Source organism: Zootoca vivipara, chromosome 6, assembly GCF_963506605.1.
Source record: "Zootoca vivipara chromosome 6, rZooViv1.1, whole genome shotgun sequence".
NCBI lineage: Eukaryota > Metazoa > Chordata > Lepidosauria > Squamata > Lacertidae > Zootoca > Zootoca vivipara.
In genome coordinates, this window is record NC_083281.1 from 903,002 (window position 1) to 919,538 (window position 16,537).

The 16,537-nt window shown below is 48.9% G+C and overlaps 1 protein-coding gene across 1 annotated transcript in view; it reads left to right on the forward strand.

Annotated features, from left to right (window-relative positions):
* The first annotated feature begins 81 nt into the window (after nt 1-81).
* CPAMD8 (C3 and PZP like alpha-2-macroglobulin domain containing 8) overlaps nt 82-16,537 on the forward strand; it is a 70,064-nt gene continuing 53,608 nt past the window's right edge. The window contains exons 1-8 of the mRNA XM_060276488.1: nt 82-590; nt 5,324-5,475; nt 7,170-7,192; nt 9,513-9,678; nt 10,965-11,017; nt 12,476-12,493; nt 14,473-14,527; nt 15,513-15,626. Of these exons, the coding sequence (XP_060132471.1) occupies nt 496-590; nt 5,324-5,475; nt 7,170-7,192; nt 9,513-9,678; nt 10,965-11,017; nt 12,476-12,493; nt 14,473-14,527; nt 15,513-15,626 (676 nt within the window). The 5' untranslated portion in view covers nt 82-495. The remainder of the gene's footprint in view (nt 591-5,323; nt 5,476-7,169; nt 7,193-9,512; nt 9,679-10,964; nt 11,018-12,475; nt 12,494-14,472; nt 14,528-15,512; nt 15,627-16,537) is intronic.

A 16,537-nucleotide genomic window follows, 5' to 3' on the forward strand; every position in this document is an offset into this window, starting at 1 on the left:
TCAATAAGAAACAGGCATGCTTCTTTAAATCGGATGCTCCGAGTTGGGCACGAGCTTCCCACTACAATACTGTATGAACTTTTCGTAAGCAGCATCGCTAAGAAGAGTTCTTGCAAAAAGCGTGGTTCCAAAAGTTGGAGCGGCGCTGCTTCGGGGAATCACGATTTTTACGCGCGGCACTTTTGCGCACAGAAGGAAGGAAGGAAGGAATCTCTTGGGAGAGGAGGAGGAAGGAGGGGGAAGAAGAAGAAGAAGACCCCCGATCCTGCTGAGCGGGGACCCGCGGCGTCGGTCCTGCGGGGCGCGCGCCTCCCCGGAACAAAGGGAGCGCGCGACGGAGGCGGGGCGCGGAGGCGGAGGCATCGGCGGGCCGCCCCGGGCCGAGGCGGGGCTGGAGGCGGCCGGGCAGCGGCGGAGGCGCAGGGCCGGGGCAGAGGCACTGCTGGCCGGCTTGGGGTGTCGGCGGCCTCCCGAGGGAACAAAGGGCGCCCGGCCATGCCTCCTCCTGCCCGCCGCCGACGCGCGCCCTGGACGCTGCTGCTGCCGCTGTGCAGCCTCTGCGGAATCTGCACCCCGAGTCCGGACAGGAGGTGAGCAAGCCAGTCGGAGAGCCAGCCCCCGGGGGTCCCCACGGCGCCCCGGCCCCAGGCTCCGGAGGAGCGCGCGCAGATAGAGCTGCACGCTCGCCTCCGGGAAGCCCTCGCTGCAAGAAGCGAAGGAAGCGCTCCCGAGCATGTGCAGAGAGCCCAGGGGCTCTTGAGCATGTGCAGAGTGACCTCTCGCTCGCCTCCGGGAAGCCCTCCTGCAAGAAGCAAAGGAAGCGCTCCCGAGCATGTGCAGAGAGCCCAGGGGCTCTTGAGCATGTGCAGAGTGAACTCTCGCTCGCCTCCGGGAAGCCCTCCTGCAAGAAGCAAAGGAAGCGCTCCCGAGCATGTGCAGAGAGCCTTCTTACTTGCCTCTGGGAGTCTGCGGAGAGGAATGAGCTCAGGGGGTGTTCCCGAGCATGTGCAGAGAGCCCAGGGGTTCTTGAGCATGTGCAGAGTGACCTCTCGCTTGTCTCTGGGAAGCCCTCTGCAAGCAGCAAGGGGGGCGCTCCCGAGCGTGTGCAAAGTGTGCCCAGGAGTTCCTGAGCGCCTACAGAGTGACCTTTTGCTCGCCTCCGGGAACCCAGTAGCGGACGGAGGGGGAAGAGCCAAGGGGAGTGTTCCAGAGCATGGGCAGGAAGCCGAGGGGTTCCTGAGCATGGGCAGAGAGACCTTTTCCTCTGCTCCGTGAATTGTCCGGGTGGTGGAGGGGGAAGAACCAAGGGAAGCGTTCTCAGGCATGTGCAGAGAGCCTTCTTCCTTGCCTCTGGGGGGCTGCAGAGAGGACTGAGGGGGAGTTCCCGAGCATGTGCAGAGAGCCCTCTTCCTCCTCTCCAAAATCCCACTGGGCTGATTGTGGTTGTGAGCCAAGAGGAGCATCTTCCTGCCTCAGATGCTGGGTGAAATTTGGCCGCATCCTGCCGACCCACGCAGAGGTTGAGGGTCCAGGAAATACCACCCCCCCAGGCAAAACTGCATCATGGCTGGCCCCACAGAGCCCCTAACTTTCATGCACAACATTGCACCGTTTTTTGGGGTGTGTGTGTATAATTTTGAATCCAGCTTTATGTCCCCCAACACCCTTCCTTTGCCCTAACGGGGTGTGGGAAAGGTCAGGGACCCCCCCAATATTACGACAGAATAGCTTTCCTTTTGCCCCAATCTGACGACAGCCTCTGTTTTCGCACTCGGGTCCCTGCAGCCAGCCTTCCCATTGAGGCAACCGTACAGCAGGACTGAAGGAGCTCCCTTTGGCCTCATCCAGCGGCCCAGGCTCCCCTTAAGATCCCTCAATGGAGCCTCCATAAACAGAGGCAGTCTATCTCACAGGAGAGGGGTTGTTCTGACGCATGGCTTTAAAAAGGTCCGGAAAACACGGGCGAGGTTTTGCAGATGGAGCTTCTCAACATCCCTGCTGGTTTTTTGATCTGGGCCGGTCCTGAGCGCTGCCTCGACTCTGCCTGTCGCCTGGGAGATCTCTTGGCAGAGTTTGCAATGAGATCGCCATGGCAATGGATCCCGCTGAGGGGGAAGGAGTGTGCAATGTTTGGAATTTGGAGAGGAGGAGGAGGAGGGAAAAAGGCAGCCTTGGGACATAGGAGGCAGAACGGCCTTAACTCCTCCCGGGGCGCCTATTAACCTCCGGCGAAAGAGACCCGGCTGGCGAAGCCGCGGCTGACTTATGTTTCCAAAAGCGTGTGACGCGAAGAGCTGTCTGGCACGAAGAAGGCCCTTTGGGGATTTGGATAATAATAATAATAATAATAATAATAATAATAATAATAATAATAATATTTTATTATTTGTACCCCACCCATCCTGCTGGGTTTTCCCCAGCCACTCTGGACAGCTTCCAAAAAAGATTAAAATACATTAAAATGTCACACATTAAAAACTTCCCTAAACAGGGCTGCCTTCGGGTGTTTTCTAAATGTAAGGTAGTTGTTTTTCTCTTTGACATCTGGTGGGAGGGCGTTCCACAGGACGGGAGCCACCACCGAGAAGGCCCTCTGCCTGGTTCCCTGTAACTTCGCTTCTCGCAGGGAGGGAACCACCAGAAGGCCCTCGGGAGATAGACCCCGGTGTCCGGGGTGGAGACGCTCCTTCAGGTCTACAGGACCTAGGCCGTTTAGGGCTTGAAAGGTCAGCAACAACACTTTGAATTGTGCTCAGAAATGTCCTGGGAGCCAATGTAGGTTTCTCAGGACTGGGGTTGGTCTTGGCGGCCGTTCCCAGTCCCCAGTCTAGCTGCCGCATTCTGGATTAGTTGCAGTTTCTGGGTCACCTTCAAAGGTAGCCCCACATAGAGCGCATTGCAGTAGTCCAAGCAGGAGATAACCAGAGCATGCACCACTCTGGCGAGACAGTCTGCAGGCAGGTAGGGTCTCATCTTGCATCCCAGATGGAGCTGATAAACAGCTGCCCTGGACACAGAACTGACCTGCGCCTCCATGGAGAGCCGAGAATCCAAAATGACTCACAGGCTGCGCACCTAGTCCTTCAAGGGCACAGTTACCCATTCAGGACCAGGGAGTCCTCCACACCTGCCTGCCTCCTGTCCTCCAAGAACAGGACTTCTGTCTTGTCAGGATTCAACCTCGATCCATTAGCCGCCATCCATCCTCCACCCACCTCTAGGCACTCACACAGGGATGGGCTGAGCAGGGGGGAGAGGTGCTCTGGAGGAGAATTATGATGGCGGCATTGGTAATCCTGCAGTAGGACCCTTGCCGATGGTTTCCGGAGAATTTGAATTGCATGTGTGTGTCGTACAATGTGCCGTTGTTGCCTTAGCGACACATTACTGGTGGATTAGGACTAGGCCATGCTCTAAGACGAAGCACAAAAGGGGAAGGCAGGGAGGAGGGAGGAGGAAAAAAAGCGCTCGGGCAAAGGGGGAATAGCTAACTTTGTAGGGGCCTCCCCGGGTTGGCGGGCTTTGTTCCATTTCCATGCATTCTGCCCCACGGATGACACAAATGCAATAAGGGTTAAAAACTGGGCCGTCTACACGCCATTCCGCTTTTGAAAGTTGTTCCGCAACAGTTCCACAATGTTGCCACCTGGAGGGTGAACTACAAAGGTCCGTATAGTTAAAGCTATGGTTTTCCCAGTAGTGATGTATGGAAGTGAGAGCTGGACCATCAAGATGGCTGATCGCCGAAGAATTGATGCTTTTGAATTATGGTGCTGGAGGAGACTCTTGAGAGTCCCATGGACTGCAAGAAGATCAAACCTCTCCATTCTGAAGGAAATCAGCCCTGAGGGCTCACTGGAAGGACAGATCCTGAAGCTGAGGCTCCAATACTTTGGCCACCTCATAAGAAGAGAAGACTCCCCGGAAAAGACCCTGATGTTGGGAAAGATTGAGGGCACTAGGAGAAGGGGGAGACAGAGGACGAGATGGTTGGACAGTGTTCTCGAAGCTACGAACATGAGTCTGACCAAACTGCGGGAGGCAGTGGAAGACAGGAGTGCCTGGCGTGCTATGGTCCATGGGGTCACGAAGAGTCGGACACGACTAAACGACTAAACAACAACAAGCTCTGCTCACCAGGCCTGACCACCAGCCCAATGAGGTTCTTGGTTTTTGCGAATAAATAGTTGACTCTGATTTTGACCAACCTTTGCACTCCTTTGACACTACCGCATTGTAGTCCTTCCCTTAAAAGTGGGGCAAATTTCTGCTGTCCCGCTAGGGGAGCAGGGTTCAAGCATTGCAGGGGGTTGAGCTAGATGACCCTTGGGGTCCCTTCCAACTCTACGATTCCGGGACAGAGTTCTGATTTAAACATGAACATGTATGAAGCCGCTTGATTCTCAGCCAGGGTCTTCCTTACCTGAGGACGGGGCGACTGTGCCCTTGAAGGACCAGGTGCGCAGCCTGGGGGTCATTTTGGACTCCCAGCTGTCCATGGAGGTGCAGGTCAATTCTCTGTCCAGGGCGGCTTTCTACCAGCTCCATCTGGTACGCAGGATGAGACCCTTCCTTCCCGAAGTCTGCCTGGCCAGAGTGGTGTATGCTCTGGTTATCTCCTGCTTGGACTACTGCCATGCGCTCTACATGGGGCTCCCTTTGAAGGTGACCCAGAAACTACAACTAATCCAGAATGCGGCAGCCAGACCGGTGACTGGGAGCGGCTGCCGAGACCACATAACACCGGTCCTAAGAGACCTACATTGGCTTCCAGGACGTTTCCGAGCACAATTCAAAGTGTTGGCCCTAAATGGCTTCAGTCCAGGATACCTGAAGGTGCTTCTCCACCCCGGACACCGGGGTCCTCCTCCCGAGGGTCTTCTGGTGGTTCCCTCCCTGCAAGAAGCGAGGTTACAGGGAGCCAGGCAGAGGGCCTTCTCGGTGGTGGCGCCCGCCCTGTGGAACGCCCTCCCACCAGATGTCAAGGAAATAAACAACTACCTGACCTTTAGAAGACATCTGAAGGCAGCCCTGTTGAGGGAAGTTTTTAACGTTTGATGTTTTGTTGTGTTTTTAATATTCTGTTGGGAGCCACCCAGAGTGGCTGGGGAAGCCATGCCAGATGGGCGGGGTATAAATAATAATAATAATATATTATTATTATTATTATTATTATTATTATTATTATTATTATTATTATTAGGGGATGGCGGCAGGGATGGAACACGGGGCCTTCTGCGTGCCAAGCAGCTGTTCTGCCACAGAGCCTTTCTTCCAGAGCTTCCCCCCCCTTCACTTCCTTCTGCTCTCCCTCTTTTTCCAGGGGCTACTTGGTGGCCGTTCCGTCGGTCTTCCGGGCGGGGGTGGTGGAAACAATCAGCGTGGTCATCTTCAACCCGGCCAAGGAGACGACGGTTCAGATCCAGCTGACAGTCAAAGGAGAGACGGTGGCGCGAGGCCATGGAACGGTTTTGGGTAGGCCCCTGTTTACGTACGTGCAAAGGGCACCCCGGGCACGGCTGGGTGGCAGCCCTACCCGCATCGCCAGGGGAAGGCGTTTGAGGGGTTTTAATTTTTTTTGCAAAGGGTGTGTAGGCTGGAAAGGAAAAGGCGAGCGGCGGCCATTCGCTCTGACGTTGCTCGCCGCTCCTTCTCCGGCTGCCCGGGAACAAGCACTTTGGTTCCGGAAATCCTTTTCAGATAAAATATCATGGATAGGATGTTACGGGGTGGGGTGGGGTGGGAGGTGAGTGTGCCAAAGGGGTCCAGACCCAAGGATCCCCCGATCATGGCGATGCCAGGCACCATCCTGGCACTTGGGCACCTTCACTCAGTCCCAAAGGGTGCAAAATGCGCCTGGCGAATTTCGAACCCTGGTGGCGCGATGTTTCTGAATACCCGTTGTTTCCTGGGAACCCCAGGAGGAGAGGAAGGGGTCTTGGGGTCGGATCCTGCTTGTGGGTTTGAGCCAAATGGGACCCTGGCCTGATCCTGCCGACTGACAGCTGTCACATCAACCCATTTGGAAAGCAAAGCCCAAGAGCTACATTTTCGCCAGTGGAGGCCTGTGGTTCTTGTGGGGTATTTTGCCCATAGAATCTGTGTTTCCAGTTTCTTTTTCCCGGGGTGTGTGTGTGATGATGACCCACATTCTGGGGGAAGCTGTGCACCTCTGCCTGGGGGATTTACTCTCTCATGTTTTGAGGGTCAGGGCATTTATTATTATTACAGTCGTACCTTGGAAGCCAAACGGAATCTGTTCTGGAAGTCCGTTCGACTTCCAAAACGTTCGGAAACCAATGCGCAGCTTCTGTTTGGTTGCAGAAATACGTCTGTTTTTATTGATACTTATCCATAGCTGCCAAGTTATCCCTTTTTTTAAAGGGATTTTCCCTTATGCTGAATAGGCTGCCTCGTGAGAAAAGGGAAAACTTGGCAGCTATGTACTTATCAAAAGATAAATAAACGTTCGTACCCAAGGCAAAGTATCCTTTAATCATGCACCAGGATAAATAAATACAGTATTCACTTATAAACATCGGAAGCCGCATCAGGCGTTTGGGTTCCAAAAGAGCGTTCGAAAACGGAAACACTTCTGGTTTTCGGTCGTTCAGGAGCCGAAGCGTTCAACTCCCAAGACTTTTGGGAGCCGAGGTACTCAGCCAGCGCAGTTTGCAGCAAAAATAATACTCAAAGCGCAAAACCAATAATAAAAATAACCGAAGCGTTAAAATCCGTAAGGGAAATAATCCGAGCACGAAACGCGTAAGAAAAATACTCGAAACGTAATCGAAATATGATCAAAGCATAATCGAAATAATCGAAACGTGATAAAAATGATCAAAACAGTTGACAATACGGATGTGCACACAGTAATGAACGGTGCCCTCCCCAATAAAAAGCCCTCGACAGAATAGCTCACAAGTAGAAAAATCCAAATTAACATGTATCATTTATCAGCAACTTAAAGCAAACCACCCCCTCCAGGTCCATTGAGGTTGGTGTGTCTGTGTGTGTTGAATATTGAAGTTAAATCTGGTGTGTTCACAGTTTGGGGGATGTGCATTGGGGAAACTCCTGCCAAATTCAATATTTTTCGGCTTTTTGAACCTTGCGTTTGACCCCCTTTTCTCTCTCCCTCTCTCTTTTTATTTCCGGCGTTTTTGTAGGCAAAGGAACCATCAAGCTCAGGGTGAGTACAAACCGGGGTGGATAAAATAAATAAATGATTTTTAAAAAAATAAAAAATCGGATCTTTAAAAAAATTTAAATCGGATTTTTAAAAAATATTAAATTGGATTTTTTAAAATAAAATGCTTTCTGAGGAAAAGCCATTCTAAAGATTTTCTGTTTAAGTTACATTATAGACCAAAGGCTATTTATCAGAAAATGAGGATTTGTTTTAAGTTTTTCATGTGTGCTAAAACTCAGCCTTAGTTGTTGTTTTTTAATTGTTTAACCACATCAGTTAACAAACATGGATACATATGCTATAACATTGTTTCAGTTAAATAAATTGTTTAAATTGTTACTAAGGAAGTAACAATTACATCAGAAAAGTTGTCCAAATATAAACAGTTAACTCATGAAACCTCGCCATAAATTTCATAATTATCTGTCTTACGTATTTCTAATAGTATAAGCAAATCTGTAATTTTTGATATAACTGTAAAAACTACTTATTATTCCAAACACGAAGCCTTCATCTCTTTGTAAATATTAAGATTATACCAGCAAGAACAAGTCTTTCTGGGGAACAAATGATTTAAATCAAGTCTTACTGACTAGTGATTTAAATCGTGATTTGAATCGATTTGATTGAGATAAAATCCACCCGGGAAGAATCCCGGGAACGGTGTGGCGCTACGGTTCCTGGCGCCCGTTGCAAACTACACTTCCCGGGGTTCTTTTTGGCGGCGGGCTGGAGATGTGCTTTCCGTGGTAGGTGCGTACACAGCCGTCCGGACCCCATAAATGCCCCGGAAAGGAATCAGGAAGTTAGCCTTCGCCTGCTTGGTTCAGGGGCAACTCCCACATGGCAGGGGGGTTGGCTGGATGACCTCGGGGACCCCCTTCCACCTCTACCGTCCAGAACATGGCCTGGGAGCGGACCTTGTACTCGGGACCAGAGGCTGAGCGCCGGCCCCCTCCCCGTTCCTCTCCCCTGGCACCTGGGCGGCCGTGCCCTGGCCCGAAAGAGGCTTGGAGACGAGGGCCGGATCTCAGACCACATATTCCTTGGCAGCCGTTCTGACTGCCAGCTCTTATAAGCCCTGCATTCTCTTTTCTCCTTCGGCCCTTGCCAAGGGGGCAGGTGCCAGGCCCAGCCCTGGCTGCCCGCCCTAGCAGCCGCCGTTCCCCCCCCCCCGGCCGGGCACAGCGCCACAGGGCCGCTGCATTTGCAAAGTGGAGCCTTTCCCCCCCCAGCCCTCCAGAGGCCGGATTCTGCCAGGAAGGCGTGTTTGGGTTGCTGGGCATCGCGGCTGCTGCGATGTTCGGGTCCTGTTTTGCGGCTTATGCGAGAACAGGGCGCTGGGCTCATTTGGGCCCCTTGTGGCCTCATCCAGATGCTCCTTATTGTTCCTAAGCGGAGCCTCCACAGACAGGGGCAGTCTATCTTAGAACAACAGAGGGCCAGAGAAGGAAGGGGGCCATCCTGCTTGGGGGGGGGCATCTGGGTGCTTCGATCCATAAATTGAAAGCAAGAATCAATGCACTGTACTATAAAATAAACAAGACAGGATTGTAGATGATAAAAAAAATTTTTTTCTTACCTGCACTGATGTTAGTCATTGTTTGGATGGGGGGCTTTTATCCATTTCCGCAGTCACACAATCAATCAATCAATCAATCAATCAATCAGTAGGTGAACTGGGTTCCACACAGTCACAAAAACCAATGAACCAAAAAAGCCTCAAAAACAATAACGCAAAAACAAAAGCGCCAAACTTAATCCGTTCTGGAAGTCTGTTTGACTTCTGAAATGTTCAAAAACCAAGGCGCGGCTTCTGATTGGCGCAGGCACCCCAGAAACAAGAGCCAACAGCTGCATCGGACGTCCGGCTTCCGAAAAATGTTCCAAAACCGGAACACTTCCTTCCGGGTTTCCGGCGTTTGGGAACCAAGGAACCACTGTATTTTTTTGACCAGCACGTCAACTCAGCTTGGCTTCTCCATTAATCCGCCATTGAACCCTATTTTAAGGCCATTCAGGTCGGTGGGCACGGCGGATTCCTGTGGCAGCAGGTTCCACAGGTTAACCGTGCACTTCCTTTTGTCCGTCCTGAATCTTCTGACACCCGCAGGCTGCCCCCGGTTTCTGCCATTATACCAGGGAGGGAGGAAACCCATCTGGTTTTATAAACTCACCCCCCTCCTCACCTTCTCTCTGTCGTGGGCGCTTCAGCTGAAATCCCTCCATTGCAGCAGGGTACCAACTTTGCGATTCCATGATTCTAAGCTTCGTCAGCGCAGGGTGCAGCACTATAACTCCCTTTTGCCTTCTCGACCAGGTGCCCCCGGGGCTACGGGGCCAAGCGCACCTCAAGGTATGGGGCAACCGGTACTTGGCAGAAGAGGGTTACATTTTCCACAATCATACTACGGTCACCATCGACAGCAAGGGTGCCTCTGTCTTCATCCAGACCGACAAGCCTGTCTACAAGCCGAAGCAGAAAGGTGGGAGCTTGCTGTGTGCTCTTTCGCACCCGTGCCTCGCAGCGGGTTGGGCTAGATGACCCTGGGTACCCCCCCACCAGTTCTCCAAATTCCACTATTCTGTGATGCTCCTTTCTCTCTCTCTCTCCCTCTCTCTCTCTCTCTCTCTCTCTCTCTCTCTCTTTTAAATTCAGTTTTATGTTATACGATCAAGTTCAAACCTTAATGGTTCCTCCATTCAATCAGAAAAAAACGATTGAATCTTTACAACTCGCAAAGGTGACAGGGAGCGTGAGAAGAAAATCAAGATTGGAGAATATTGAAGTATTAGAAATTTTTTATGATTAATGCTAATCTCCTGGCAGACGCAGAGTGAATCGTGAAATATAGAGAAAGCACGTCATAAAACCAGTCGGAAGAAATGGGAAATTAAAATAATGGCGATGTAGTCTGTGTAGATTAAGAAAATGGAAAACAGCACAATGAAAGGAATGGGAAGTCAGGGTCTAGGGTGTGGTTTGGTGTGTTTATGTTGTAATATGTGTACTGTAGTGGATATATTTTATGTACTGTCTAAATGTTATAAGTAATATGTTAGTTGATCTTAATTGATGTCTAATAAAGTTTATTAAGGGACGCAGGTGGCGCTGTGGGCTAAACCACTGAGCCTAGGGCTTGCTGATCAGAAGGTTGGCGGTTCGAATCCCTGTGACGGGGTGAGCTCCCGTTGCTTGGTCCCAGCTCCTGCCAACCTAGCAGTTCGAAAGCATGTCAAAATGCAAGTAGATAAATAGGAACCGCTACAGCGGGAAGGTAAACGGCGTTTCCATGTGCTGCTCTGGTTTGCCAGAAGCGGCTTAGTCATGCTGGCCACATGACCTGGAAGCTATACACCGGCTCCCTTGGCCAATAATGCGAGATGAGCGCGCAACCCCAGAGTCGGTCACGACTGGACCTAATGGTCAGGGGTCCCTTTACCTTTACCTTTAAAGTTTATTTTAATAATAAAATAAATAAATTCAAACTTTAATCATCAACATTTAGGATTTACTGAATTCTTAGACTTCCCTCCATGGTTACCCATTTTCAGACTTTGATCTACTGCATCTTATGATTTCTCTGTTTTTCTTTAAACCATCCTTTTTTTTACCCAAGTTTTTAATGCATTGCAAGCGTTACCTAAAATCCTGCCAAGGTTTTTAGCTGTTTGCCGTGTTTTCTTAGGTAGCTTGTAAATCTTCCCCGTTCCTTGTGAAATTTTCTCTCTTCCTGTTTTCTGTTTTCTTCCTCTCTTTCTCTGTTTCTAGTGCTGATCAACCTGTTTACCGTCAACCCGGACTTGCGGCCCGTCGATGAGAAGGTGAGGAAAGGGCTCCCGTCTCCTTTGGGGAGGGAGAAGGGGCAGTAATACAGTGGTCCCTTGGTTCTCAAACTTAATCCATTCCGGAAGTCCGTTCCAAAACCAAAGCGTTCCAAAACCAAGGCGCGCTTTTCCCATAGAAAGTCATGCAAAACGGATTAATCCGTTCCAGACTTTTAAAAACAACCCCTAAAGCTGCCATTTAACATGAATTTTGCTATCTAACGAGACCATTGTTCCGTAAAATGAAAGCAAATAAGCAATGTCCTGTACTATAAACTAAACAAGTCATTATTGTACATGATAAAAATTAAAATTACCTGCCCTGATGACAGTCATTGTTTGGATGGGGGGCTTTTATCCGTTTCCACAGTTGCACAATCAATCAATCAATCAATCAATCAGTAGCTGAACTGGGTTCCACACAGTCACAAAAACAAATGAACCGAAAAAGCCTCAAGAACAAAAAATGCGCCAAATACTGTATTATTATAATTAAGAGCAAAAACAAAAGCGCCAAGCTTAATCCGTTCTGGAAGTCTGTTTGACTTCTGAAATGTTTGGAAACCAAGGCGCGGCTTCTGATTGGCGCAGGCGCCCCAGAAACAAGATCAGACAGCCGCGTCGGACGTCTGGCTTCCGGAAAAAGTTCAAAAACCGGAACAATAATTCCGGGTTTTCAGCGTTTGAGAACCAAGGTACTACTGTAGTGGTTATAGGGGTGGTGGTGGAAATATATATATATTTATCCTGGGCTCATTCCCTGGCATCTTTGAGGAGGAGGAGGATCTTGCCAGGCTGGAGACTGGTGGCAGGCCAACTGTGGAACTCCCTGCCACCAGAGGCAGCCGCCAACTTGGATGGCTTTAAAAGAGGACTGGGGAAATTCACAGAGGAGGAGAGGCTCTACCTACACTCCCAGGGCAATGCTGGGCAAAAGGACCGTAGCTCGTCGGCTAGAGCAGCTGCTGGGCATGCGGAAGGTTGGGCTGGGGTTTTTTCCTGGTTGGAAATCCTGCAGAGCCGCTGCTGCCGGTCAGTGTAGGCTGCCCTGAGCTAGACTGATCAAGGGTACTAAGCGGTGTGTCCTATGTTCCTATTTAATTTATCCCTTGTTAAAAAAAAACCATGAGGACTATAATCTTACTTTGTTTTTAATGGCTCAGTGGTTGGACACCTGCTGGGCATGCAGAAGGCCCCTTTTAATTGGGACTGGATGGCCCTTGTGGTCTCTTCCAACTCTATGATTCTATGAATTCAGCCCCTTTTTGAAAAAAAACCAGTGAGAACTAATACCTTACTTTATTTCTAATGGCTCTCTGTCCGAACGCCTGGGAAGCTGCTGCCGGTCCGTGTAGTCATTACTAGCTGACCCATGAACTTAATAAAAGCAGCTTTGGGTTAACTTTCATGCAGGATGCCAAGCGAGTGACTTGTCCCTCTTTTCCCCCCTTCCAGGTTGAAGCCTACATTGTGGTAAGTACTTACCGGCGCCGCCGTGAACCAGCAAGAAACTACAGTTCCCAGAATTCCCTGGGGAATGATTGTTCTGGGAGTTGTAGCTTGGGGAGGGGGGCATTTTGCACTTATTCCCCCCTCGCTGCTTTTTTAAAATTTCGTCTTTCCTGTTGGATTCCTGTTTTAACTTCATAATACTGTAATAACGTTGTATCACTTTTTCATCATAATCATTATTATTATTCTGTTGGGAGCCGCCCAGAGTGGCGGGGTATAAATAATTAAGTAAATAATAATAATAATAATAATAATTACTACTACTACTATTAGTAGTTGAAAGATCTACATTGGCTCCCAGTACGTTTCCGAGCACAATTCAAAGTGTTGGTGCTGACCTTTAAAGCCCTAAATCAGGCACCCCCAAACTGCGGCCCTCCAGATGTTTTGGCCTACAACTCCCATGATCCCTAGCTAACAGGACCAGTGGTCAGGAAAGATGGGAATTGTAGTCCAAAACATCTGGAGGGCTGAAGTTTGGGGGTGCCTGCCCTAAATGGCCTCGGTCCAGTAGACCTGAAGGAGCGTCTCCACCCCCATCGTTCTGCCCGGACACTGAGGTCCAGCACCGAGGGCCTTCTGGCGGTTCCCTCATTGAGAGAAGCCAAGTTGCAGGGAACCAGGCAGAGGGCCTTCTCAGTGGTGGCGCCCGCCCTGTGGAACGCCCTCCCAGCAGATGTCAAAGAGAAAAACAACTACCAGACTTTTAGAAGACATCTGAAGGCAGCCCTGTTCAGGGAGGCTTTTAATGTTTAATAGATTATTGTGTTGTATTTTTCTGTTGGAAGCCGCCCAGAGTGGCTGGGGAAACCCAGCCAGATGGGCGGGGTATAAATAATAAATTATTATTATTATTATTATTATTATTATTATTATTATTATTAGTTCTCAAACTTAATCCATTCCGGAAATTCCATTCCAAAACCAAAGCGTTCCAAACCCAAGATGCGCTTTTCCCATAGAAAGTCATGCAAAACGGATTAATCCGTTCCAGACTTTTAAAAACAACCCCTAAAACAGCAACTTAACATGAATTTTACTCTCTAACGAGACCACCGTTCCATAAAATAAAAGCCATAATCCAGGGGTCCCCAGACTTACTGGGCTTTGGGCTGGAGGGCAGGGGAATGCGCGCGCAGCGGGCCGGAAGGCGGGGGAGTGCGCGCCCGTGCGCATGCGCACACGCACAGGGTCGGGGGGAAATCGCCGAAAATTGCTTGTGCGCATGCGTATGGGCCTCCCCCGACCCGGAAGTGCATCGGAAATGACCTCTTCTGGGTCGGGAGAGGCCCATACGCATGCGCACAAAGGATTTTCGGCGGTTTTTTTTGCCGATTTTGAAGATCGCCGCCGCGCCGCGCGAGCGGGCAGCAGCAGCGAGCGGCGGGGGGCGTCGCGGGCCGGATTGGGAGGCCAATTGGGCCGCATCCGGCCCGGGGGCTATAGTTTGGGGACCCCTGCCATAATCAATGTCCTGTACTATAAAATAAATAAGACAGGCTTGTAGATGATAAAAATTGTTCTTTTTTCTGCCCTGCCCTGCCCTGATGATAGTCATTGTTTGGATGCGGGGCTTTGATCCATTTCCGCAGTCACACAATCAATCAGTAGCTGAACTGGGTTCCACACAGCCACAAAAACAAATGAACCGAAAAAGCCTCAAGAACAAAAAGGCAAAATCAATAGCAAAAACAAAAGCGCCAAATACTGTATTATTATAATTAATAATATGCTAAGGGAAGCTTTTAATGTTTAATAGATTATTGTATTTTAATATCCTTCTGGAAGCCGCCCAGAGTGGCTGGGGAAACCCAGCCAGATGGGCGGGATATAAATAAATTATTATTATTATTATTATTATTATTATTATTATTATTATTATTATTGATAATAATATCTTAAAGACTAAAATGAAATTGAATTAAATTGTCTCTTCCCAGGATCCTCGTGGGTCTCGGATGATCGAATATAACAACCTGAAGCCGGTTTGTTGCGGTGAGTCTGGAGGGAGCCGCAATGGGGTCCCCCCTCTCCCCGAAAAGGATGGGCAGCCGGAGTTTGGGAGGTTGGGTACACAAATTCCCCAAAGCATCTTTTCCCAAACTGGCGCCCTGCCAGGTGCGTCAACGCTACAATTCTGCACCTTTTGGAGCTGATTGGAAGTTGGAAAAGAGCTTTCCGAAACACGGCAAAGGTTTATTGACTACATAAATCGTTCAGGCTGTGGCCCAGAACTTGGGGGGGGGGAATTTGCCACCATCTCTTAGAATACCCGGATGAGATTTTGCTATCAAACCAAACATTTGTGATTTTATTAGGACGAGTTATTCCCAAAAAAAGAACTGCTTGGAAGGGTTTCTGGAAGAAAACAACAACCAGGCAATGCACGTATTTTTGTAAACTGTTTTGTCAAAACTCTTTGACTGTTTGGGCAATCAAACAGCGTGCAATTTTTATTTTTATTTTAAAACAGATTTGTAAAAATAAGAACGGGGTTTGCATTTTAATAGGCAATTTCCCTTTTAAAAACAACGTACGTTTTGAACTGCTGGGTTTTTTTGGGGGGGCGTTTTGTGTGTGTGTTTTAGGTCTGCTCACTTTCGTCCTCCGACCTCGATGTGTGTATTTTAGGATTTGTGCAACCGGGGTTTTAAGGTTTCGAAAAGGAGAAAAGAGAAGGAAATAGGGGGCCGACCCTCTTTTCTCTCCCTCTTTTGCTGGCCCAGCACCTTTTCGGCCAAACTTTGCTGACCATCCCCTCTTTTCTGTGCCACAGTACGCATGTCAGCCAAATCTATTGTCATGACCTTCCAAATCTAATATATCTGTATTTATTTATTTATTAATTATCCATTCCCGGATCTAGGAAATACAAGAGGCGTCATAATATAATTTCAAATCTGGCAAGGAGAAGCCTCCTCTATCTTTAATATCTGTTAATAATTTATATTTTATTCTCGGCTTCTTACCCCGGCCGCAGGCGTCCTCAACATCAGCTTCCCTCTGTCCGACCAGCCTGTCTTCGGAGAGTGGCTCATTTTTGCTGCATTGCAAGGCCAGGTGTACAATAAGACCTTCGAAGTCCAGAAGTATGGTGAGATTTCAGTGCAGCGGCTGGTGGAATCGCTGGGGGGGGGGGAGCAGAGCCTTGTTTTCTTATTTTATATACTGTACAGTGGAACCTCGGTTTATAAACACCTCGGTTTACGAATGCCGCGGACCCATCTGGAACGGATTAATTCACTTTCCATTACTTTCAATGGGAAAGTTCGCTTCAGTTTATGAACAGACTTCCGGAACCAATTGTGTTCATAAACCGAAGTACCACTGTATATCGTTTTTACTAATTCTCCAATCTTTCGAAGCATCGATCGGCTTTTATTATTATTATTTTAATCGTGCAAAGCTTCTTTTCAATTTCCTGCGAGGACAATCCGTGAAAACAGGAGTCTGGGATAGATGATTAAGCTCTTGCCTTATCCAGACATGGGGAATGCTAAGTTTTTTTAATGATTGGATTATAATTGAAAACTAATAGAAATTACAGTGGTACCTTATTTCCTGTTCCGGAAGTCCATTGCAAAACCATAGCGTTCCAAAGCCAAGGCTCGCGTTCCCATAGAAAAGGATGCAAAACGGATTAATCCGTTCCAGACTTTAAAAAACGATCCCTAAGACCAGCCCCCCCCAAACTGCGGCCCTCCGGATGTTTTAGCCTACAACTCCCATGATCCCTAGCTAACAGGACCAGTGGTTGGGGAAGATGGGAACTGTAGTCCAAAACATCTGGAGGGCCGAAGTTTGGGGATGCCTGCCTAAGACAACCATTTAACCTGAATTTTACTATCTGACAAGACCATTGATCCATAAAATGAAAGCAATAATCAATGTACTGTACTAAATCAGAAAGTATTGCAGATGATAAAAATTAAAATTATTATTTTTCCTTACCTGCACAGATGATAGTCATTGTTTGGATGGGGGGCTTTTATCCATTTTTGCAGT